At 32.6% G+C, this 25044-nt stretch overlaps 1 protein-coding gene and 1 long non-coding RNA gene across 3 annotated transcripts; one reads left to right on the forward strand and one right to left on the reverse strand.

Annotated features, from left to right (window-relative positions):
- The first annotated feature begins 6781 nt into the window (after window positions 1–6781).
- Window positions 6782–11307, forward strand: LOC150036079 (uncharacterized). Its single transcript, XR_016529798.1, has 3 exons — window positions 6782–6975; window positions 9833–9896; window positions 10920–11307. It is a non-coding gene; the product is annotated as an uncharacterized LOC150036079 (long non-coding RNA).
- A 432-nt stretch (window positions 11308–11739) lies between these two features.
- Window positions 11740–18992, reverse strand: LOC120077925 (GATA transcription factor 19-like). 2 transcript variants are annotated; one of them, XM_039032035.2, is made up of 8 exons: window positions 18648–18992; window positions 17836–18170; window positions 17143–17226; window positions 16903–17036; window positions 14792–14911; window positions 14405–14510; window positions 13004–13075; window positions 11740–12429 (listed from the first exon to the last, which is right to left on the reverse strand). In XM_039032035.2, the coding sequence occupies exons 2-8, from the start codon at window positions 18166–18168 to the stop codon at window positions 12355–12357; spliced, it is 924 nt and encodes a 307-aa protein (XP_038887963.1). In that variant the 5' UTR covers window positions 18169–18170; window positions 18648–18992; the 3' UTR covers window positions 11740–12354. The 2 variants fall into 2 exon arrangements, with proteins under 2 accessions (XP_038887963.1, XP_038887962.1); XM_039032034.2 differs by having other exon boundaries at window positions 17836–18909.
- Window positions 18993–25044: the final 6052 nt, after the last annotated feature.

Consider the following 25044-nt stretch of genomic DNA (forward strand, 5'->3'; position numbering starts at 1 on the left):
TTGGAGTTCGACATCGAATACTAGATCAATATCTTGTCAATATACGATGCTTGAGACAGTGCAAGCATTTTGTTCTTTCGATCTCGAAAAATCTGAATACCAAGAACAAACTGAGTCTCTCCCAAATCTTTCATTTGGAATTGGGTCGCTAGCCAATTCTTAACTGTAGTCAGTAAACCTACATAATTCCCAATGAGTAGGATATCATCTACATACAACACTAGGAAAACTATTGAACTATTGATGATCTTCTTGTAAATAGCCATTGTGCGTCCATTGGTCACCACCGCTCATCGAATTTTTTTATTTGGTGAGTTGTTGATGATTTTTCTTTGGATTTCTTCATTGGTTCTTTAGCACACACTGAATTTTGGGCCAACTTGATTTACCTATAAGATTTGGAGCATCGATTCAAGTTTTTGAAGTCGTTAATATACTATTCAATAAGTTCCAGAGCTTTGGAACGCATAATTAGTGACTATTAAGACTATGGAATTTTTTGGATTAGTTATAAATGTTGGAAATTGGATTTTAAATCCTAAATTATTGTTTAAGTATAGATTTGAATCTTTGAGTGAAGTTTGGAATAAATTTGGAGTAAACAAAGTGTTTGAGACATTAATTCAAGTTTTTGTTGGAGGTTGGTTTCTTGGATTAATTTTGGAATTTCAATTCGAGGTAAGTAATCTTACTACTGAAACTACCTATGTGCTAGGCGATAAATTTAATATTAATTTTTAGGATTCTAAAACTGCTTACATTGAGATGCATACGGATAAATAAGTTAACCTTGGTTATGTTCAGCATGTTTTGAGTGCCAACATGAACTAAGTTAATTTGTTGTTATTATTGCTAGATGAACGTTGAGCTTGATGATATGTATTTGCATGGGACTATGTTTTATGATGCATGTTATGTTTATGATAGTGGTAGTTACTCCTACCCGTAATTAGACACCCACCAAAGGTTTGTGTTTCCTTTAGGATTCACCAGAGGTTTGTGTTTCCTTCAGGATTCACCAGAGGTGGTGATCTCCTTCCAGATTTTACCAGAGGTTTCATGTTTCCTTCGGGATTCACCAAAGATTTTGTGTTTCCTTTGGGATTCACCAGACGTTTTTGTTTCCTTCAGGATTCACCAAAGGTTTCTATTTCCTTCAGGATTCACCAGAGGTGGTGATCTCCTTTGGGATTTCACCAGTGGTTTTGTCTTTTCTTCGAGATTCACCAGAGATTTTGTGTTTCTTTCAAGATTCACCAAAGTTTCTTGTTTCCTTCAGGATTCACCAGAGGTGGTGATCTCCTTCGGGACTTCACCAGAGGTTTTTGTTTCCTTCGGGATTCACCAGAGGTTTGTGGGTACACCTAATCTACGATAGAGTGGGTTCAACTATTCACTAGTTAGCCATCCCATGGAAAGTAGAGATTTATGCACGTCTCATTTGAGAGTGGCATCTAGAGGACATAGATGCTTAGCATGACGCCGGTAGTGGGTTACTTACTGAGTATTTTTATACTCAACCTTTCTTAATTTATGTTTTTTAGGTAAGGTTAAGAATAGACTGACGAGTGACAAGAGGTACCCGTGATCGTGCCATATGGGACATGTAAATCGCTTCCGCTCAATTTAAATTTTCGAGCTATTTAAAAGTTTTTATTTAAAACTTAATGTTGGTACAATAAAATTATCTATTTAAATGTTATTTTAGGGGCCCCGAAAAAATGTTTTACTTATTTGTTATTTATTAACTTTCTAGTTTATTCTGGGAAACTATCTTTCTTGTTTTAATGAATTTTACTTCAATGGCCTTTAGTGGAGTGATCGATATTTAATGAATATTGATTAATTGGATTAAATGAGTTTAATCAATTAATTTCATATCATTTGAGCTTATAATTTGTAGGTTCATAAGGTCCCCTTGTTAGCCCACTAAAGGTTAAGTAACGAGGAATTATTTAAATAATTCAAATCAAATGAAGGAATTTTATATTAATGAGATTAATATATAATGGTTAATTATAGATTGATCTATAATCCAAATTATGTAAGAGATATATATTTGAATAAGATTCAAACGTTAGATTTATATGAATTGGATTCATAGAGAGATGTATACATATAAATATGTGATATTTATATGTTAATTAACTCCATATTAAATATGATTTAATATAGTTATTTAATTGATTAATTAATTAATTAAGAAATAATTGAGATGGAGGTTAGTATAAATATATGATATTTATGATAATTAATTAAATATATATTAAATGGGATTTAATATATGATTATTTAATTAATGCGCCAATTAATTAAATAAATGTTATTTAATTAGTGAGTACTAAGAGTATAAAGTGAAATACTTTGAGAAAGGGTTAACCTTTCTCCATATAAATATATCCTTATAGCCCATTTAGTGAAAAGGGTTTCATTACACAAAAAACCTAGCCTCCAAGCCTTCACCTTCTCTTTAACTTCTCTCTAAAAATTCTCTACCATTTTCCTCCTCAAAAGTTATTGGAGACCACTCTTTCAAGTTCTTTGGAATCCTAGAGAATAGCAAGGTAACTTTGTTAGTGGTGTCCTTTTTCATTGGAGAAGTTCAAGACCGTTGATAACGTGGAAGAGGAAAGCTAGAAGAATCAACAAAGGTGAGTTTTGATTTCTTCTATTCTTCCTCTTTTCTAGCATGCTTATAGTTTTGTTTGAATCTTTATCCTATAAATGCATGTTCTATTTTACTATTTTTGTTTCCATAAAAATCGAATGTCTAAATGCAAGATGTTCACACGCTTCTGCAGGAATTCGATTCCTTCACATTGCCCCTCCAAATCTTCAAATTGATTGTTTTTTCACGCAACTTCACTTCTCAACTCTTTTTTGCACCTCAAACACTTAAAATAAATGGTTAAAAAGTTCAGGAATTCCATAATTACTTTAGTTTTTTCTTCGTTTTGAATATCAACTCCATAATTTAGCAACTTGAACTTCCAGGCGGGTCTCCAAGTCGTGGTGTTCTTGATGGTCAACTTAAATACCTCTTCTTTAAACAAGACCATCCTAGACAGAGTTCCCACATGTTAATACCATTAGTTCATATTCAAAAACTCTTGAGTTCGCTCTTTTTATTATTATTATTATTATTATTATTATTATGTTAATAAGAATATTAACTTATCAGAATTTTAGTAGCGAGAAAGAGTTCTTATTCTTTCATTTTGCACCTAGGTCTTCACGATGGATGTGATTTGAGTCTAAGTTGAGGTGATTTGAACACGGAGGGCTTTGTTGACTTAAAATGTCCTTTCACCAGCTCAAGTGATTGACATATGCTTATGAACCTAACTTTAGTTGCATCTTGTATATGTCCCTCCTCCATGATTATCTCTTCTACTCCTTCCCTGAGTCTTTTTAATGCTTCCTGCAAGCTACAATAACTAAAAGTATCAAAAAATCAATTAGCAGAATATGCTTTACTTTCCTTAGGGCATTTCAATGTCAATGGCTCATTGAACATTACTTGTTGGGAAGTTGCGACCACATGGCCTACTGCAACTTCGTTTTCTTTTTCCTTCTCTTTTTGTGTTTTTACAAGTGAGTTTTCTAAGATCTCTTCTCTCTCCTCTAAATCCTTAATGCTTTCTTTGCTTCATCTAAGTGCACTATAGATTCTTTTTTCTAATCCACTTTTAAATGTCATTGTTTCACCTTATTTTTTGTTTCCTTCTTCATTCAAAATTTCTATGTTGTTGAGCAAGGTTCTTTGTGGGTTGATCTTCAATTCATTTGCATAATCTTTTGTCTAGGTCTCCAAATTTTATTGAGATGTTGCTTCACTTTCAATCTTGACACCCATATTCGCCTTATATTCCTTGCAAAGCTCTTTAATGCTTGTTGAAACTTGTGCCTCTTGTTGGACCTGTTTATGATGCCCTTTAAGCATTAATTCAAAGCTATCAACATCTAGTTGGGGTTCACATGAAGTCTTAAAATACTTCTTCCATCCTTGATTATGCTCATTCGGAAAAGGATTCAGCAAGCTTTGACTACCTTCTTGTCCTACATAAAACAAGGAGTCGGGACTATAAGGATAATTGTCAAGTACATGTTTTTCTCTACAATAAACACAAAACATAGATAAATATGGACATCTTCCACCAAAATGATCTTCGCAACAATCAAAACAAAAAGTGTCAAAAAGTTTGTATTTATGAGCAATGGAGATATTCTTTCTCCCATATAGATTTTCCAACGTATTGGCCAATTCTGCGAATTGTGCAGTCAATGTTGCAATGAAATGTGGATCCATTCTATGGGTTATTTTGAACAATAGATCTAATTCAAAAATGATTAGCTCTTTTCTTAGGCACTAAGCTCAACCTATAAAAGAAAAGCAAACCAAGATTAGATTTTAAGAGATAGAGATAATGTGGCTACCATCTAATAGCAACTTCTAAAAACACTGAATTTAAAATATTCCCCAGCAGCGACACCAAAAACTTGATCGAAATATGAACGAGTGATGGAAATGTGAATAAATATGGTCTAAGTGCAAGCATACACTGTCGATGAAGTAATAAATCTTGAAGTACTCAAATAGTCGAATCCCACAAGGCTATTTATGCAATTCAATTTTTCTAAGAAAAAGCTTTTCAGTGCAAACCAAGAGATAACCAATAAAATGAGTGCTTTTGGGATCGAATGTTGATAAAAGCAATAAACAAAAATGTTGATAGAGATGCAGGTATGTTTCAACCTTTCGGGTTCTATGCCAAAAGTGATACGGCTGCATCACACAAAGACAGTGAAATATACATGGGCAGAAATCTAGACAGTGAAATATGCATGGGCAGAAATCTACACCTATTCGGTCTTGTCACAAGTTCCTTTAGGAGTTCTAAGCAGCTACTACCTAATGTTTCCATAGGTAGCTGAATCTTAGATTAATTAAAGATTGGTTTCTTTGCAATATGTTGTCCCTTATTCTTAGGATGACGTGACCCTTTTATGCCTAAGTTCTTGGTTCCATATTCTTTCATGACATCAGTTTATATCCTAATCTTCTTAGCATTAAGACTTCACTAGATTGCTAAATTAAGTGATCAGTTTAACTAAATAATATTTTTCCATAAACTCAATAAAGAAAATGCATAAGTCAAAGAGGTATGAAACATAAGCATTGCTTAAGCCATAAAACCTTAAGGTATTCATATAACTGAATTGTTGGGTTTTATGCCCTAAACCTCGTAGATAGTAAATGTAATTAATTGACCGTCATCAATAAAGAATTATCGATGTTATTTCATTAATAAAGAGTTGTCGATGTTAATTCAATAAATGTTATTGATTGTGTTGTATTCTATTTTGTCTTAATAACCCTAAATCCAATCAACTAACATCCTAGGTCGTCTTATGAGTCTTGAACGGTATGTGGAGACATATAGGGATTAATGTTCAAGATACAACCTAAAGGATCTATAGTATAGGGATAAGGTAAGGTATCTTATCCTGGTAACACTATGGATACGACCCACTTTGTACTTGATACAAACACAATGATCCAACATGTTCGTGTAGGTGACATGCGAGTAAAGGTATCCTATGCAATGAATATGCATATAGACTGCAAACTAGTAACCACTAGATGTAACACCCTTGACTAGTTAAGTTTCTATTTCAATAGGATGACCTATGCAACTTAGTCTTAATCCTTAGTATATTATGAACTTCTGTTCACGAGGTATTATCCTTTGATTTGTATGGATGAGAGTGGCCAGTTCGCCAACTCAATGAGCCTACCATTTTGGAGACAAGACCGAGTCAGGAGTTGGAAACATAATAATACAAGATGGAATTCACTCATTCCCGACTTTAGGGTAAGTAGATGAGTATTCCCTTAAGTGGTGTCTTCGGGACTTAAACAAAGGACTCTACTCTCTTGTTGGCCTGAGAGGTGTTTCTGTTTAATGCTTGGACCATAAACAGGTTGTTTATTAAAGAAGCACTGGTACTTAAGAATACAGAGGTAACTCAAGGGTAAAATGGTAATTTGACCCAATTGTTGTTATGAACACTCTTGAATTACTAACTTGGTGTTGTTGGTCTATATCCGAAGACACAAAAATATATCTGCAGTGAGAAGAGTGCAGTTATGGGTCTTTAGTGTAGTGTACCCACGGTTAACAAATACTAACTAATGTGGTTAATGAGTTTAACCAATTAATCTCGTATCGTTGAAGCTTCTGATCTGTAGGTCAATAAGGTTCCCTTGTTGGCTCACTAAAGGATATTAATAAGGAATTATTTGAATTATTTGAATCAATTGAGGAAATTGAGGAAATTGTATATTAATGTGATTAATATATAATTGATTGTAGATGGGATCTATAATTCACATTATGTGAGAGAGAGATATTTGAATGAGATTCAAATATTAAATTTATGGGAATTGGATTCCTAAAGAGTTGTATACATATAAATATGTTATATTTATATGTTAATTAACTCTAGATTAAAATGGTTTAATATAGTTACCTAATTGATTAATTAATGGTTAATTAATTGATTAAGAAATTTTATATTTATTAATTGACTCTATATATATATATAATTGGATTTAATATATATGGTTATTTAATTGATGTGTTAATTAATTAAATAAGATTATTTGATTAATTTAGCACAAGGGTAGAAAAGGAAAGACTTGGAGAAGGGATTAACCCTTTTCCATATAAATTCCTCCTTATGGCCTTTTTTAGGGCAAAAGAATTCATTTGGTGATTTAAACCTAGCCACCAAAAAGAAATCCTCTCTATTCTCTCTCAAAGAAATCTCTCTACTTATTCCTCTTCCAATTGTTGGATACCACTTATCCAATTATCGAAATTCCTAAAAGAATAACAAGGTATTCTTGTGGTAATGTCAGCAAGATCAATTGAGGAGATGTTCATTTGAGAAATTTGGGAATTTTCAAAGGTAAGAAATAGTTCTCCCTTTTATTTTCCTCCATTAAAGCATGCTTTTATGATGTTTATTCTATTTACTATTCTGTTTAATTGTTGTTTTTGTTTTCTACAAAATGAAAAATCGAATGCAAGACGGTCCTAATGCTTTCGCTCGGGATTTGATTTTCAACATGAACCCCTCAAAGAATTTAGCTCATGACTTATGATAAAAGAATGAATTTCATTAAATCGAAAATCATAGCTATAAGATGATGTTCAATTGGTAAATAAAGAAAACAGAAACAAGAAATAAATGAATAATAAATGCTGGAATAATACAACTCAAGGGTCTTGGGACAAATTCTCAATTCCTTAGTCTTTCCCTAAGTTGATTCCCCTTTTTCAAGGTAGAATCCTTCCTCACCAGATGCTTTCATGGGAGGAGATGACCTAGAGTCACTACGCCTTAGAGGAACTTTCTTTCTTAAGACTACTGACCTAAAAAACTGAGAAAACGACCGAGAGTGTGAAATATGGCAAAAATAGTGGTAGATGGTGATTATTTCGGTGATGGAGAGTTGATTCATGAAGGAGTAGGCTTCCCATCCTTTATATAGACCCAAATTAGTTGATGAATAGCCTAAAATCATGGTATGGATGTTTACCCATCATTTTAATGGTTGAATAACAGTTTTGATCGAGAAAATAGCAACTATAATTGGCTGGGCATGAATCTGGAAAATTAGGGCTTTCTGGTGCGGGCTTATCACTTTACTGCTACAGGCACATCAGTTAAAAAATCTACAGAAACATCCAAAAATTGGTCAAAATTCACCATATCAACACTAAATTAGCAAATAACATCTTTTAAGCTCATTAAGACCCTCCAAAGCTCAATTTAAGTCATCTCGGGACCATAATATCGCAAAAAGTGTCTTTTGACTATAAAAAAGTACTAAAATAGATGGTAAAAAACATGCACTTTTTGACATCAATCATTGACTTACTGATAATTGGTTATATCCATGGACATATAATTATATCTACCGTACGAAAAGTGCAGTTATGGGATGGAGTGACCTACAATTAATGAATGTTGATTAATTTAATTAAAGAGTTGAATTAATTAATCTCATATCATTTGAACTTCTAATCTATAGGTTCATTAGGTCCCCTTGCTAGCTTACTAAGGATAAAACAAGAAATATCTAGTTTTGGAAGAATTTGAACTATTCAAATTATAAGGAAATTTAAATTAATTGTATATGATACAATTAATATAATGTATATAGATTCATTATATCATGTAGGTAATTTTGAATGAGATTCAAAATTAAACTATATAATATGAGAGAATAATGCATTTAAATAAGATTCAAATATTAAATATATGAATGAGATTCATATTATAACTATAGGATAAATTTAATATGAATGATATTCATATTAAAACTATAATATATGAGAGGAAAATGCATTTGAATATGATTCAAATGTAACATTAATTAAATATATGATATTTAATTAATTAGATTAGTTAAGGTTCATTTATTTTAATTGAATTAAATATGATTTAATTTTTAATTAAAAAATTAATTAAATATGATTTAATTTTTAATTAAAAAATTAATTAAATATGATTTAATTTTTAATTAAAAAATTAATTCCCCTACAGTTACAGGAGAGTTAACATGGGTTAATGTGAGGGAGGGGTTGTCTCCCTCCTCACTGCAAAATATTAATAGTTATGTATTGATAAAATGAAGAAGAAGAGTTCTTCTCTAACATTCACAAAAGATCCCTCTCCCAACTCACTCAATCTCTCATCACTTACACAATATTTTACTGAAAAAAAGTTTTTCCGGTAAAAGCGTAAACTTCTTCCCAATCTTCCAAAAAGGTCCCACGAAACTTTTCCTTGCCAGAGAATAGTAGGGAACATCTTGGTGGTAGTGTCCTATTCGAGACCAAAGAAGAATTGCTAAGATCGTGATTATAATGAGGATTTGGTGAATATATTGAAGATAGTTTTCAAAGGTAATTCCATATATTCTCTAAAAATCTTCTGTATAAATCATGTTTAGTTAAATATGTTTAAACTTCTATGTATTTTTCTATATATTCGAAATGTAATTAAAATTACACGCGTTCACGTACTTCCACTACGAGATTCGATCCCTTCAATTAGAACATCCTTTTGCTAAACACTTGCATGTTTTGGCGAATGTATTGCCTAATATGAACGTTCAACATAGAAATTCCTCTCCTTGTTTGAGTTCATTGGCCAAACAGCATAGGTTGTCTTTTCAGTCACATAATCACATTGTTGATACAGCTTTTTTATCTAATATATTGTGTTGTATAGGGTCCTTACCAATCCAGCACTCATGGTGAATATTGATACTTTCTTGAGATACAATTTAATGTTTCTATTAAGTAGTTTCAGTAGGATAATGCTCTTCAACTGTCTTTTGCTGAATTTTTTTGCTAACAAGGGAGTTCTTCATCAATTCTTTTGTGTGAATCGTCCTGACAAAATTCTATTGTTGATGTTGCTTCTGCTAATATTGATGATAATCTTGTTACTGCTGGCAATGTTGCTCCCTTATCTGATGAAGGTGTTGATGATATTACTCATGGTATTGTTGCTTCTCAACCACATGAGTCATTGCCTGTTTCTACCTGAAAGTCTTCTCGGTTGTTAAAGAAATTTCTTACTTACAAGACTTATCATTGTAATCTTCTTCATATAATCTTCCAGTGGAGATGTCTAATACAAAATTTCCACTGCATAGCTATTTGTCTTATCAGAAGTGATCTCATTCTTTTAAGAATTTTTGTTCTCAATGTATCGGCTTTGTATGAACCTCAATATTATCATGAAGCAGACCCTCATTCTCATTGGCGTGATGCTATGAATGTTGATCAAGCGAAGGAAGCTAATCAAACTTGGTCAGTTGTTCCTCTACCTTCCCATCAATATTTTATTGGATACAAGTGGGTTTACAAAGTTAAACACAAAGCAGATGGCTTTGTGAAGCGTTTTAAGGCGCGGTTGGTAGCTAAAGAATATACTCAATATGTAGGATTCGATAACACTAAGACATTTTCTCCTGTTGTTAAAGGGGTGATTGTCAAGGTAATCTTACTTAACACTTGTTGTTTCTAAAAATTAGCCACTTATTCAATTAGATGTCAATAATGCATTTTTACAGGAGACTTATTTTAAGAAGTTTATATGGATTTGTCTATGAGGTATAAGCATAACAATACCTAAGGGAGAGTGTCTTGTATGTAAACTTCATACAAGCTTCTGCTGCTTTTCTTTGTTTTTGTTTCACACAATCAAAGTCAGATTATTCTTTGTTTGTTAGAGGGACTGGAAGTTCTCATCACATCTATTTTGATGACATAATAATCACATGGGCTTCTTCAAAATTGTTGATGAACTGAAACACCATTTGAACATTGATTTTAAGTTGAAAGATCTAGGTGTTTTTGGTTGGTTTTTGGGCCGTTGGTTAGATCATCCAAAGGTTTCTTTTCTTTTCTTTTCTTTTCTTTTCTTTTTTCTCATTGACTTTACACCTTATAGTTGCTTAAAAATAATGGATTGTTAGGTTCTAAATCGACCACATTGCCTATGGATCCTAATGTCAAGCTCCTAAATGATATAGGTGACTTTTTGGATGGTCCTTCAGTTTATAGACGTCTTATTAGGCGTTTGTTATATCTCACAGTCTCTTGGTCTATCATAACCTTTGCAATACATAAGCTTAGTCAATATGTATCTAAACCGCATCAGTCTCATCTCAAAGTTGCTCATTTTTTTGCCACAGTACTTAAAAGGTTGTCCAGGACAGGGTGTTCTTCTTCACCCAACATCTACTTTTCAACTTCAAGTCTTCTCTTATACTGATTGGCCATTGTGTTTAGACTCACGTAAATTGATTTCTGGCTTTTGTGGTTTTTTAGGCGACTCTTGTTTCATGGAAAGCAAAGAAACAAACCACTATTTCTCGTTCATCTGTTGAAGTCGAATATCGAGCTATTGCTACTATGACTAGTGACTTGATCTGGTCGAAACAGTTGTTAACTAATATGCAAGCTTCTTTGTTATCTTTAGTATTATTTTCTATGACAATGAGTCTGCTATTCATATTATCAATAATCTGATTTTTCACAAGATATCATATAGTTCATGGAGATGTCAAATTGTTGCCTTGTTATTCGGTCTCAGCTTCAACTTGCTGATATTTTCACTAAGGCGTTGCTTCGTTCTTCATTGATTATTTGCTGTTCAAGATGGGAGTTCTAAATTTATGGTTCCATCTGGAGGGAAGTATTAGAATTGTATTTTAAGTGCCACTTGTATCTAAACTATTCATTAGCTATCCTGTTTAATTTGTTTCATATTTTCTGATCTTTTAATAAAGTGAGCAGAATTTATTGTACATTCTATTTTGCTTAACGATCTTACATTTGTATAAGTTTAATAACCATATTAAATTTAATGACCAAAATTAAAATACCAATGTATTCACGCACATTTCTGTCAACTAAAAAGTTTATAAGAAATATAATAACTAATAAAGTTGTTTTCCTGCCAAATCAAGTTATAGATTTTGTTATTGGTATTGATATTTATAGTGGATAGTTAATGATATTTTTTTTTTTTTCATGTTGGATATTTATAAATATGCCGGAGACATCAATTAGTTCTTAATATCAATGTCGAGTCCTCATTTACGAATACATCAACGAATCTTCAACTTCTCATACCATAAGGGAAAGATGAAAAGCAAGAAGATGAAATTATTGTACCCTCACATACAAAGTAACTAAATTACCCCTGGTAAGAGGTCAGAAATTACACTACATATTATTTACTTCTAGGCTATAAATAAGAAAATGAAAAATAAGGGTGTAAAAATGAGCGCAAAAAAAAAAAAAAAAAAAAAAAGTGATCTGAAGTATTTAATTGCCCTTTTTACATGGGGAAGATTGCATATACATCTTCAGACATTGTAGAAGAAGAATAAGATAACATTACTAATTTCATATCATCAAGTGGAGGCAACTCAACTCATCAGCCTTTGATCGGAGCTTCTTATAAGTGAGAAGCTTCTTCTTCTAGTTTGACCAAAAGGCCATTGAAGACCGCAAAATCTTTCACCACCCACCCTCTGAATCCCATCTATTTTCAGCTACATGATTGGTGACTAATGGTGAAAGCAATTCTTTTATTGTTTTTGGTTCTTCTTATACTCTCTAAAGTGCACAGAGCAGAGCATGAAGAATTTCCATATAATTTTGTTGGAATACTCGAATGCTCTAACTTCAACCAGCAAGCACTAAGCAAAAAGTCTGTTAATCAACTTTTTTACATCTACCTTTTGTGGTTTATAGCCTATTTATCACCATTAGAAGTGAGAATATCCACATTAATTGCAGCATCGGATTCATTAGCAGCTTCGCCGTCGCTCTGATATAAGAAAAAAGGGAGAGTTTAAGATCACAAACTAACGTTTCCACATCGAATGGAAGATGGAACTTTCCTAACCCCTAACAGTTTGAGAGCCATGTTTTAAAAACCGTCAGTTTTGAATGGAAATCAGGAAAATTTCTAAAAGAGTAAAGAATAAGAAATAAGACAACAGAAACCAAAAACATTATCGAAATGCATAAAAGTATTTTAATTTTTTGAATTAGCCGCTCTTATTTAGGCCCCATTTGGTAACCATTTAGTTTTTGGTTTTTAGTTTTTGAAAATTAAACCTACCATTTTCTTACGATGATTTGCATCTTTTTTTAGTACAACAGTTGAATTTTTAGCAAAATTTCAAAAACAAAAGAAAGTTTTTAAAAGCTATTTTTTTTAATTTTCAAATTTTGGCTTGGCTTTTTAAATCATTGGTAAAAAGTAGATAACAAAGGAAAAAACTTGGAGGTAGTAGTGCCTATAGGCTTAATTTTCAAAAACAAAAATAAAAAATGAAATGGTTACCAAATGGAGCCTTAACCACCGACTCTTTCTTAACTCAATTTTAAGTGTCTACCTGTTCAGTCTCTTTTGCAGAGGGTTCTTGAATGCCAGTGTTTGATACCTTGGAAAGATCCCTCAAAATTCCCTGTTGCATTCAAAGTTTGCTAATGAGACCTCGATGAAAGTAATTAATTCATTGACATGTCATTAAACATTTAGTTTACTACAAAATGCAGCTAATATATCTCTGTGAATCACAATCTAACAGTTCATACGAAAAATTGTGGGAAAGAAACCAACATACTTTATGAACTTGACTATCAACTAAATAAGGCAAAAGGTGGTGCTGTGGAACTCATTGTTAAGAACAACGTTAAACATCAGGCAACTGATTGCATCCAAATCTATCTACTGGCATACAGCAGAAGATTCCACAAATGGAAACTACTGTCTCCAAAACAAGTTTTACCTTCACCATAAACGTTATGAAAATATGTAGGTTAAAAGTCACTTTTGGTATTTAGTCCCTAGATTAGTTTGTATTGGGTAATAATTTAGTTCCTATAGTTATAAATTTGTACCAATTTAATCCCTCTACTTCCAAATTTTTAATATTTAATCCCTCTACTTCCAAATTTGTCACAATTTAATTTTTCTACTTCTAAATTTGTAACAATTCAGTCTCTGAACTTTAATAAGTATCAATTTAATACTTGTACTTTACAATTTACTATTAAGATTTAATGAAATTTCTTACATGCGTAGATTGATAAACTGATTAAGAGTTCACTGAAAAAGTTCTCTTATTAAAAGAAAATTAAAAAAGATAAACGGATGAGGGTTAAGTTTGTTTATAAATTATAAAGACTATGTCGTTACCATAATCAAAATTGACAATTAAGTTTGATGAAATTTTTCATGATAGGGATTAAATTTTTAGAAATTTGAAAGTATACGATTTAAATTATTACAATTTTGAAAACATAGGGATTAAATTATTACAAATTTGAAAGTATAGAAACTAAATCGTTACAAATCAAAGTTGAGAGATTAAATAATTCTTTAATAAAAGCTTAGGGACCAAAAGTGATTTTTAACCAAATATACCACTGATATCAAAGTAGACATAAAACCACCCCGAAATTTTTAATGCTACAACGAAAGGCAATCCTCAATACTCTCAAGGTCTGGTTCGTATTAGTATTCCTTCCCAACCAATGAAAATCTAAAACCCAAAACTGATCGGCAAAAATAACTTAAAGCTATTATCAACCAACTGAAAGCATCTTCTAGATGAAACCACACGCCTAGCACAGATGTTTTCGATAATTAAAGGTTAAACAACATACCTTCCCCCATCACTTAGCTCCAAAAAATTGTGCAGGTTTCAGCCCAAGACAAGATAAGTGTAAATCATTTCATGGACGATGATATATCACCTAAAGGAATCTTAATTTTAGATTAACAAACAAACCTTATTGGCCCACTTGAGCCCACATGCATTGCACAGAGTCCTTGGACCAGCAGGCCCACGACGCATCATTGGAGTAGATTTTGAACTGGTTCCACAATGTGTACATCTGCATAAAGAATAATGGATGACAATATTAGGAAAAAGAAAACAAATCAATGAATTTGTTGTTCCAGTACGAATTAGAATTGAGCATTGTTATATTCCTTCTAGCATTGATATAAATTCTAGTTGGATGCAAAGCAAAACTAACTGGCAACTCAAGCATATATTATCATCATCAGGAGAAAAGTGAATGGTTGGAGAGTAAAGTGACACACTGATGATCCTCACACTACCAGCAGGGTCATTTAAAGTTAGAAAATTTGACTTGGATTAACAAATACTTACGAGGTTTCCAACAAGCCATCATCTTGTCCAGAATCCAAAGTCTGAGACAAAACTGAAGAAGAACCCACTTCATCACCAATAGCTTTAGAGGATATAAACTGGCCCTTCTTCCGCTGCATTCTGATGAGTCCAGACGAGAGATGTTAGAACAGGTCTCAGACAAAATGATCTTCTCTCTCCTTTAATGATTTTAGCATTTGATATAACTAGTTTAAATTCTTGAACTGTATTATAAATATTATAATATGTGTTAGATAGATGCCCAAACTTAGTGTCAACAGCAGGGTGTCCTCCTTCCATTACCACATGTGTTGGTCATATATCATACAACAATCTATGCTTGATGTTCAAATGTGCCACATCCTACTTGCCAAAATCTCTATAAATAAGTGGCCATTTGTAGATTTTTAAGACACATACATTGGGCAAAACCCATAAATTTTGGAGAAAGTGGAGAATCTTGAAAATTTTTCATATTTTATATTTTGTTATTTATTATTATAAATAACATATGCGAGCACTGCAGACAATAAATTGGGAATAATGCGATAAATTAATTCAGCTATATACTCTGGATGATGCATAAATATCACATTGAATTGCATGCAACAGAAACCACTCTGAACTAATAAAAATGCATTTTAAAGTTCACTCATCTTCGTTTGAGATAGTTGTAACTTTTAAAATAATATTTGGAAATTGTGCTTTCAGAAAATTAGCAATCATATAAAATATATTATTGTTAAGTAAATTTCAATTTTAAACATAAGAAAGCAAATAAATTAGACATTACTTAAATTATTTGTTTATTAACATTTAACATTTATTGGACCAGTGATTTAAATTGTAAGTTATTTTATTTAATCTAAACTATTTGATAAAAGTTTAGGAAAACAACTGTTATAAAAAATATTTAATCAGTCAAAATTTTGTTGATATATTAATATAGGATGAAATAGATGTGGAAGGAAAAAAAGATATATAAAAGGATGGGATTGTAATTTAAAACAATTAGTTAGAGAATATGGCAGAATTTTAGGAAAGCTGCTTCAAAAGCTAGTAAATTGAAGTGATGTTTAAAAAATGACGAAATAACATGTTTTACCAAACATGTAAAACAGTTAAAATTACTCTAAACGTGAGTTCGACCCTTCCAAACGTAATTACGAACAGACCTTAAGATATGTTTTCTGCCATACATCAACATAGCCATAAATTCTCTTCTTTTTCTGAAAGTAACTAGAAATATAGTTTTCTTTTCACAAGATCAAAGAAAACCATAAGGTATTCCTATGAACTTCCATCTTTTTCAGATGTTGTAACTTCCTCTCCATCAGCAGCTCTTATTTTCTTTAATTCAAGTAAAAGTTCTGCAATACTATGAGCAGCCCATTAAACATCTATAAAACCTCCAAGGAGGTAATTAGGACACTGAGTTAGTTATTATAGTTTGTGGATTATAAGTCTGTAGGTTATAATAGTATGTGTTTAGGGTGTGAACTTTTTTAGTCTGGGTTATAATAGTCTATATTTAGGATGCAAAGTACTTTAATATGGGTAGGAAATAGTAAACAAGGGGGAAAAAGAGGAGCGACAGAAAACACCCCCCTAAGTTTCATCAATAAAACATTTTTTCTACATCAGAAACTTCCTTGACCTCTCCTCATCTGAAGATCTAAAATTGAAATGCCACCTGCCTCAAAACCTAATGTTTCAGAAAACCCCATTCGAACACGACCAAGATTGAGTGTTCCCCAAGTAATCATAATATAGCTGTTCCATACTATCCTATCCCTGCTGTTATCCAATCGTTCTTCGTTCATTCTACTTGTGATTGACATACTGGTAGGCCCAATCACTAAGGTGTATGCTGGTAAACAAGGAAAGGACGAGACGTGTAGGATGATGTCACAGTTTGTACTGGACCAAAGCATATTAGTTAGTTAGGATAAGAGATAGGGAATATAGAGTCTGGCAGAGAGTATCTTTATGGTAATTTTGTACTTGATCTCTGAGTGAGAGTGTGAGAGGAAGGGAGTTCTCTATGCTCCCTTGACTTAACTTCTACCTTCTAACATGTAAACAAACTGATATCTACTCATAAGTTATACCTGAGTGCAACTTCCTTTCGCACACTGTAACGAATTTTCTTCTCGAAACACCTTTCTTTTCTCTTCTCTCTAAACCTACTCAATGAAGCAGCTCTTTGTGGTTGAACCGACCTGACAGGAAAGCCATCTGTACCCTGTAAGAATTAGAACAAAAGTAAATGTGGTAGGAAATCAAGAATAGCAGATGGTTTAAGCCAATATATCAGGAAAATGGACCATTCAAATAATAGTTTGCATTACCTGTTGGTTGACGGGAACACTTCCAACTGCAGGAATACCAGAAGGAAGTTCATATCCACCTAAAAGCAAAAGCACGGCTTGCACCTATCAAAATTAACCACGAAAAAACTTAAAACCCCTCATGTTCGTGCCCATGTACTTGAACCTCAAAACAAAACCTTTAGATGGTATGGTATGGCATATGTGGACTTTGCACTAAATCCTTCCTAAATCTAATTTGACAACCATAGTCTCAAGTTCAACTCCCACAATTCGTTCATTTATCAACATATTTTTTTCCTTCTTTTTTAATCATTTTTTAAAAGAAACAAAATTTTCCATTCATCATCCAAAAGTTCCAACAATACAGAGAAGTCTCGTAAGAAACTAAACAAAAAAAATTCTAACTATTCGCCTTCTCTAATAATTCAGAAAATCCTTTAAACCAACAATATTATATTGTGCAAAACTGGTCCCAATTTGAATAAATTACAACAAAATCTTTGTAAAACGAGCTTGAAGTTGCATGTCATAAAGAAGCATCGAGTCTTGGCTAAATCAACTCTTTCATACAACTCCAGCACTAATCATCAAATTGTTTGCAAATTAGCCAAACCCAATTTCAAATAGTATAAATCTTCAGCAAGTAGAATAATAATTACACAACTAATACACAATTTACGAAGACTATCGACACCCAATCGAAAACCAAACCTTGTCCGGCGATACAGAGTCAAAAGCGTAAACGTCCCCACGGAACGACAGCGTAAGTTGGTCAGCACCGCCGTTTCCAGTCAAAGGGTTGTAATCAGAGCCGGAAACATACGCCGAAGGAACAACGTCTTGGACTCGGTTCATTACCGCGACCGAGCCGCTCATTCCCCCAGAGTCTTCGAAGCGCATCTGAGGGTTATCTATAGACTCTTCCCCGCCGTTGATGTCGTCATCTTCGTCGCCAACTCGGTTCTGAATGCTATCCAAATCCCGGCCACCGTTGTTCATGACTCCGGAACCGTACATCGCGTCTTGGAAATTGGAGTTCGGCATTTCTTACGGAATTACATAGGAAGGCCAAGAACACGCTAATTTAACAAGAAACCCAAGAAAATCCAAGAAAAAGAAAACCCCAAAAAATATATTGACCAAACACAATAGATGATCGAAAATCTCAGAAGCAAAATTCTAGATGAAAAACAGATAATTCACAATTCACAATATACAAAGCCTCGGATTTCAAATTCCGAACAAGATAGCTCTACCAAAAAACGAAAAGGAGAATCAATCAACCCCGCCCAATAACACAAAAGAAACTGGGAATCAAGAAACCGATTCGTAGTCCAAATTCAATCCCGAAAAATGCACAAGTAAACCCTAGAAAACCCAAGGAAATATTAAACGGGTGAATGTAGAAACTGCTGGATAAAAAGAATCAGCAGGAACAGGAGAATGGAAGATTGAATTGGCAAAATGGGAATCTGAATTTTGATATGGAAAAAGGAGGAAGATAACGTGGATTGGAAAATGACCTTCAATTTGGGGGATTTTTACGGTTGATGCCACTACAATTCACTTCAAGTTCACCGGAATGAGAGAAGCCGGCGGCGAACCAGCGCCGGCGAGGAGAAAAGAAAGCAGAAATGGCGAAGAAGAAGGAGCTGAAACAAACGGTTGGTTGAATTTGATCTTACTTGCAGATCGGCAGATCCAATGGTGGTGAAGCCATTCATATCAACATGTCTTTATTTTTCTCATATTTCTCCAAATTCAAGAGTTAGAAATAAGGATACTAAACATAATAATAATAATAATAATAATAATAATCTCAGATTCTAAGATATTTTTCTAGTACGAAAATATCATTAAAAAATAATAATTAGAAAGGTCATAAAACTATGATTTATATATTTTAGTTTAACACTTCAATGAAATTTGTTAGATACTAATGAGTGATTTATCCGTCAAATTAAACTCTATTTATTTTTTACAATAGAGATAAAGAAGATTTAAACTAGAATCACAATTCTTATAGTTCAATCTTCATATAAAAAAAAAAGGGGGGGCAATTGTAACTTTAATAAAAAAAAAATGAAAATTGAGTGTGTATCTTTAGGTTTTGCTTTTTTGCAAACATGTCAAAAAAACTTCTCTTGAAAATTTGATTGTTATCTGATTTCTATGTAATTATTATGTGATTACTATCTGATTTCTATGTAATTTTCATATGATTGTTATATGATTGTCACACCTACAATTAAAAAATAAAAAAATTGAAATCATGACTTTGGTTTTTTAAAATGTAATTGTCATACAATGCAATTTTCTTATAAAAAACTTCTGGAGTGTTATAGTTCAATCTTCATATATTTTTATTTTTATTGTTTTTACTATAGGGTAAAGATTTAAAACTTATTTAGGAAAGATTATGTAAATATGTGTTTTTCCAAAACATCATTTTTATTTAAACTCTCTTGATAAAAATGATTTAAAATATACTTTAAAAATATTTCAAAAACTATTTTGAACCATCGTTAAATATTATAATTTTTTTCCAAAATGACTTATTTTCAAAATTAAACACTAAACTAAAGATACCAAATAATCTTATAGATTTGGACCCATTCTTCCACTTGGTAATATTTATATTTCTATACTTGTATTTACTATATTTCTGTTTATTAATTTAAATACGTTTTGTTCTTAAAAAAACTAATAATTTTCATGGTTGTTTTTAAAAAATAATAGCATTTGAATTAATTTTTTTTTTCTTTTGAGATAAATACCTTTTCGTTCCCCACATTTTAGCTTTAGTTTCTATTTGATCCCTAAATTGATTACACATTTAATCATCAAGTTTTGGATTTTGTTTCAATTTAGCCTCTAAGTTATAAAATGTTATAATTTTACTCTTGAGATTTGAATTTTGTTTCAATTTGATCTCTAGATTTCATGATTTTACATTTTTAACCTTAATTTTTCATTAAATACTCAATTTCAATCATTGATTTCAAATTCTATTAATTAATTAAAAAATAATTATGAAGTGAAATTTAAATTTAATTTTAAACGTAATAAAAAATGTAAAACTTAATTAATTATAATTACTTTAATGATTTTAAATTTATTAACATAAATTAACAATGGAAAATGAATATTTAGTGATTAATCAAGTTTTAAAGGGTAAATCTTGAAACATATGGACTAAATTGAAGCAAAACTCAAATGTGAAGAATAAATTATAAAATTTTTATAACGACCCAACTTTCTAAAATATTTCTAGGATGCTAGTACATGCATGCATAAGCTTGATAGTATATTACTTGTAGAAAAGTTTGAAAAAGAGAAATAAAACCTCTATTTCATAATAAATTATTGAAAACGCATTCGGGGTACCTCTAACTCTAATTTAGAACAAATTAAGCAAATAACGAAGAGTTTAAAACACTAGATCCTAACCAAATCATGTCTAGCTAAAAAAAACCTAAGTGCAGAAACAATGTCAAGTCCAACAGCCGGGTCACGAATTCTTCCCGTCATTCACCGTCTGGTCTTTTCCCTTACTTGAGAACATGAAGAGAAAAAGAATTGATATAAATATACCCAGTAAGCGACTCACTACTGGGCCCACTAGGTGAACTGTTATCAAGTGCATAGGCATAGGCATAAGCATAAGGGTGAACCTAAAGGCACGTTTTCATAAGTAGTGACCCCAGAGGGGCACAATCATAAGCATGAGCAGTGATCCCAAAGGAGCACCGAAACATAGACATAAGGTGTCAACTCGAAAGCTCACAACATGCGATGTGCATAGCCCGATAAAAACACTAACAGTCACTATTAGTCTAACATAGTCATAAGTATACAATCATAATCTTAAATCATGCTTAAGAGTTTCCAAAACAATCACAAGGTCTATCTATCATTCGAACACCGCATCAATCACATGAAAGCATAATTTCCATGGCATAAACATAAACCCCCATAACCCCTTCAACAGCCACACAATAAGTCAGCATTTCAATCCAACATACAGAATGAACCACATACTTAACACCATTTAGTTTCGAGGGTGAATCGGTAGTAAGTAGCTTACCTTGATATTAAGCCCAAAGATGATAGCAAATTAAACCCAGTAAGGTAATCTTTCTTCTAACTTTTCCATCTTGGAGTTAGGTTCTAGGACAAAGGCAAAATAACTCTAATTTAACCATCTAACCTAAATTCATTCGTAAAATGATTTTAGAAGTCTTAACTACACTTACCCAAGTAGAAAAATGATTCAAAACGTCCCCTAAACTCACAAGTAATCCAACCTAAACATAAACCAACAATTAAGGGTTAAAACCAATCCTCATACATCGATAATGTTCCAAATAGTTTTCAAGACATAAATTACTCACCAAAAAAGTCCAAAATATACTTGAGCTTGCTTAACAGTACACAACGGCTTCAAGAAAAACCAATTTGATGATCCAACCTTGAAGACAAGTCAAGAATTAACCCAAATCCAGTGGATAAATAAAGTTTAAACAAGAACCCTTCAAGAACGTCCAACCTGAACCAAAACTCACCAAAAATTCCACAATTCGCCAGTGCCATGTGTTGGGTTTTATGTCCTAAAACTCGTGATTTGTAAACAATAAACTCATTCTGTAAATTGATAAAGTTGTTATTAAATATATGAATTTCTTATTTCGCTTTAGAAATAAATCCAATAAACTAAAAGATCCATGACTATTACATGAGTACTTGAACTTTATGTGGAGACATAAGAGTGGATCAGATTCGAGTAAATAGTCAAAAGGATCTATAGTATACAAATAAGGTTGGGTTTCTTATTCTAGTAACACTATCGGATGCGGCTCACTCTGTAGTTGTTACAAGGAGTTGTAAAGTACTACAAACGAAGTGATCCAGATTCATTCATGAGGTGATATGAGGAGTGGGGATATCCTGTGCAATGAGTTTGCATAAGATCAGACCAAGAAATAAATCACTATTACTTTATAACGCTATTTACTGTTTAAGACTGATTATTTCAAAACAATGACCTAGGTAACTTAACCTTAATCCTGAGCTAACTATGATCTCTTGTTTATTCGGAATTATCCTTAGATTTGAATAGGTGAAGGTTAGCTCAACAACACTGACTCAATAAGCCTCCCATTTTAAGGGTAAGATCGGGTAGTAGGGAATAATAGGAAAGCTCTAGTGGTGATCCACAACAAGGATTGGAGAAGATTGCAACTCAAATTCTTATTTGAAGAGGACTTTCAAAGGTATGTGTTGAAACCCTCTTACTTCTCTGTGAGCATGCTTATTTTGATATCAAAATTAAGGAATTAGAATGTTTAATGTTTCTGTTTTCTTCAGCTGCATGTTTTTGTATTCCAACAATTGGTATCAGAGCACCATTTAAGCATTCAATTCGAGTTAATTTTGGCTTGGCGGGTGTTTTTCATAAATTGTATGAAAATAGTGAACTGATATGGTTTTTCTGAGTTTTGGCATAGATTTCTCTTCAATTATGTTGTAATTCTTGTAATTGGCTCTTGATTGATGGGCCTTAATGTGTGATTAAGTGTCTATAATTCAAATAAAGTCCTTAAAGTTGCAATTAGGTTGTAATTGAAGAAAGAAGTGAAGAAGGTCGAGTAACAAAAATTGGATTTTCAGCCACTACCCAATATTCAATGCACAATGCCATACTCGATGGTACTCGATGACATATACTTGATGGTATTTTGGTGCATACTCGATGTACGATGGCATACTTGATGACTCGATGGCATTTGCTCAATGGCATACTCGATGCTCGATAGCATACTCGATGCTCGATGTTATACTTGATGACTTGATGGCATTTGCTCGATGGCATACTCAATGCGCGATGCCATGCTCGATGCTCAATGGCATACTCGATGCTCCATGTTATACTCGATGCTCCATGCCATACTCAATGCTCAATGGCATACTTGATGCTCATGATCGATGGCATACTCGATGCTTAATGGTACTCTATGGTTTTTTGCTCGATTCAGCCCAATATTAGGCATTGGAGGTCCGGTTCAAGAGGTTCGGGTCTGTTTCAGGGCAGTTCGAGCAGTCCAGAAGTGTTTTGGAATCATTTTGGTTATTATTGTAATAATTAGACCTTGTTTGCTTGAGAATGCCAAAACTAAACCATATTAGTTTGTGTTTAATTATTTAAGCATGTGATGTATGTTATAATTAAATAAATCTTGTATGTGCATATAGTATGCCATGTAGATTTAAAATCTCACCATAGAAAGCATGTTACATGAATTGAAAGTATGTTATAAGGTGTTATAATATATAGTATTCATGTTTAAGGTTTCAGATGTTTTAATATAAATGTTATATTAAATCATGTTTTTTATGTATGTTATGGATGTACACCATGTTTAAAGTTTTCTAAGTTGTTATAAAATTGGGTTAGACATTTAAAATCCATAACAAAGATAAGTTGCATACTCACGTAGGTTAACCACTTGTTTTAAAAATTAAAATAAACCTTGTCTTATAAAACTTAGGTTATAAACTCAACCTGTCTAAGATTGAAGGTATTTAAATTGACGGTCTACATAACACCTTAAACTGGGGATTATGGTTGAATAATTGAGCATTGTTAACAAGTTTTATGAGCAATATGTGAGCGATGTGAGATTTTAAAATTGATTTATCACCTAGACATCGTAGATTAAATCCAAATATAAACATTATACTTGGATAAACACCTAGACTTAGGTTGTTTGATTAGTCAGAACAAAACTAAGTAAAGTTATACCCAAACAAATGTTAAAACACTTCAGTGGGAGTTTAATAGCATATATGATATGTTATTAGAACACTTCAGTGGGAATTTAATAACGCTTTAGTGGGAGATTAATAACATATGTGATATGTTATTTTTAGCTCTCACGTCCCTAAGAGTTCACAATCGAGATTCATGTTTCACTTCGTGTCACCTCGGGAGTGACCTTCATTCGAAAAATGTTTACATAAATCGAGATTATGGTGAACAGGGGAAGATGTTCACAGTAAAATCAAAAGTGATGTTTTGATTGTGATTCTTACGTCCTAAGAGGTTCACACCGTGAGATTCATGCGACACTTCGTGTCACCCTAGGAGTGACCTCCATTCAAAAAGTGTTTGCATGAGTCAATATCAAGGTGAATGAGGGGAAGTTATTCAATGTAAAATCAAATATACAATATATTGATTCTACTCTCACGTCCCTAGAAAGTTCACACAGTGAGGTCCATACAACGCTTCGCATCGATTATACCTCGACTGCTTCATTCGAAAAGTGTTTGTATGGGTCAAGATCAAGGTGAATGGGGGAAGCAGTTCATAGTAAGTTGGTGAAGGATATGTGTCAACACATCCTGTGGTCTCTTCCGTTTGTTTGGACCGTGAGATTCCAATGTTGCACCTACTGCTTAGCTTTAGGTAGCCCTTGCTAGTAATTTAACGACGGTTATCCCCTCGGAGGGTTGTAACATGGGATTCAGAACAACTCAAACTTCATATATGGATAGGATTTTTTAGGTCATTTTCCAACCTTGACTTTCTAGTTCAGTAACATCGTTGGGGTCGACCACTAAGGTTTGAAAATGAATGGTTACACTTACGAAATTACTAAAGTGTTAGTAAGTTCTAATAAAAAACGGTAGCTAAATGACTATCAGAATATGAGTTATTCTAGAGATAGTATTTAGTCGATAATGTCTTACTCTAGTGAAGAAGTACTTGATTATAAAGGAAATCGAACACGAGGATTTCCATGAGCAGCGAAAAGATCATTCCAAATTATAATTGTATATGAACTTTACAATTACAATCATAAACAGAAACATGTGGTTATGCATTAAATACAAAAATTACAGCATGATATCTATAAT

Source organism: Benincasa hispida, chromosome 5 (assembly GCF_027475165.1).
Source record: "Benincasa hispida cultivar pf3 chromosome 5, pf3_genome.v1.1, whole genome shotgun sequence".
In the NCBI taxonomy this organism is placed as follows: Eukaryota; Viridiplantae; Streptophyta; class Magnoliopsida; order Cucurbitales; family Cucurbitaceae; genus Benincasa; species Benincasa hispida.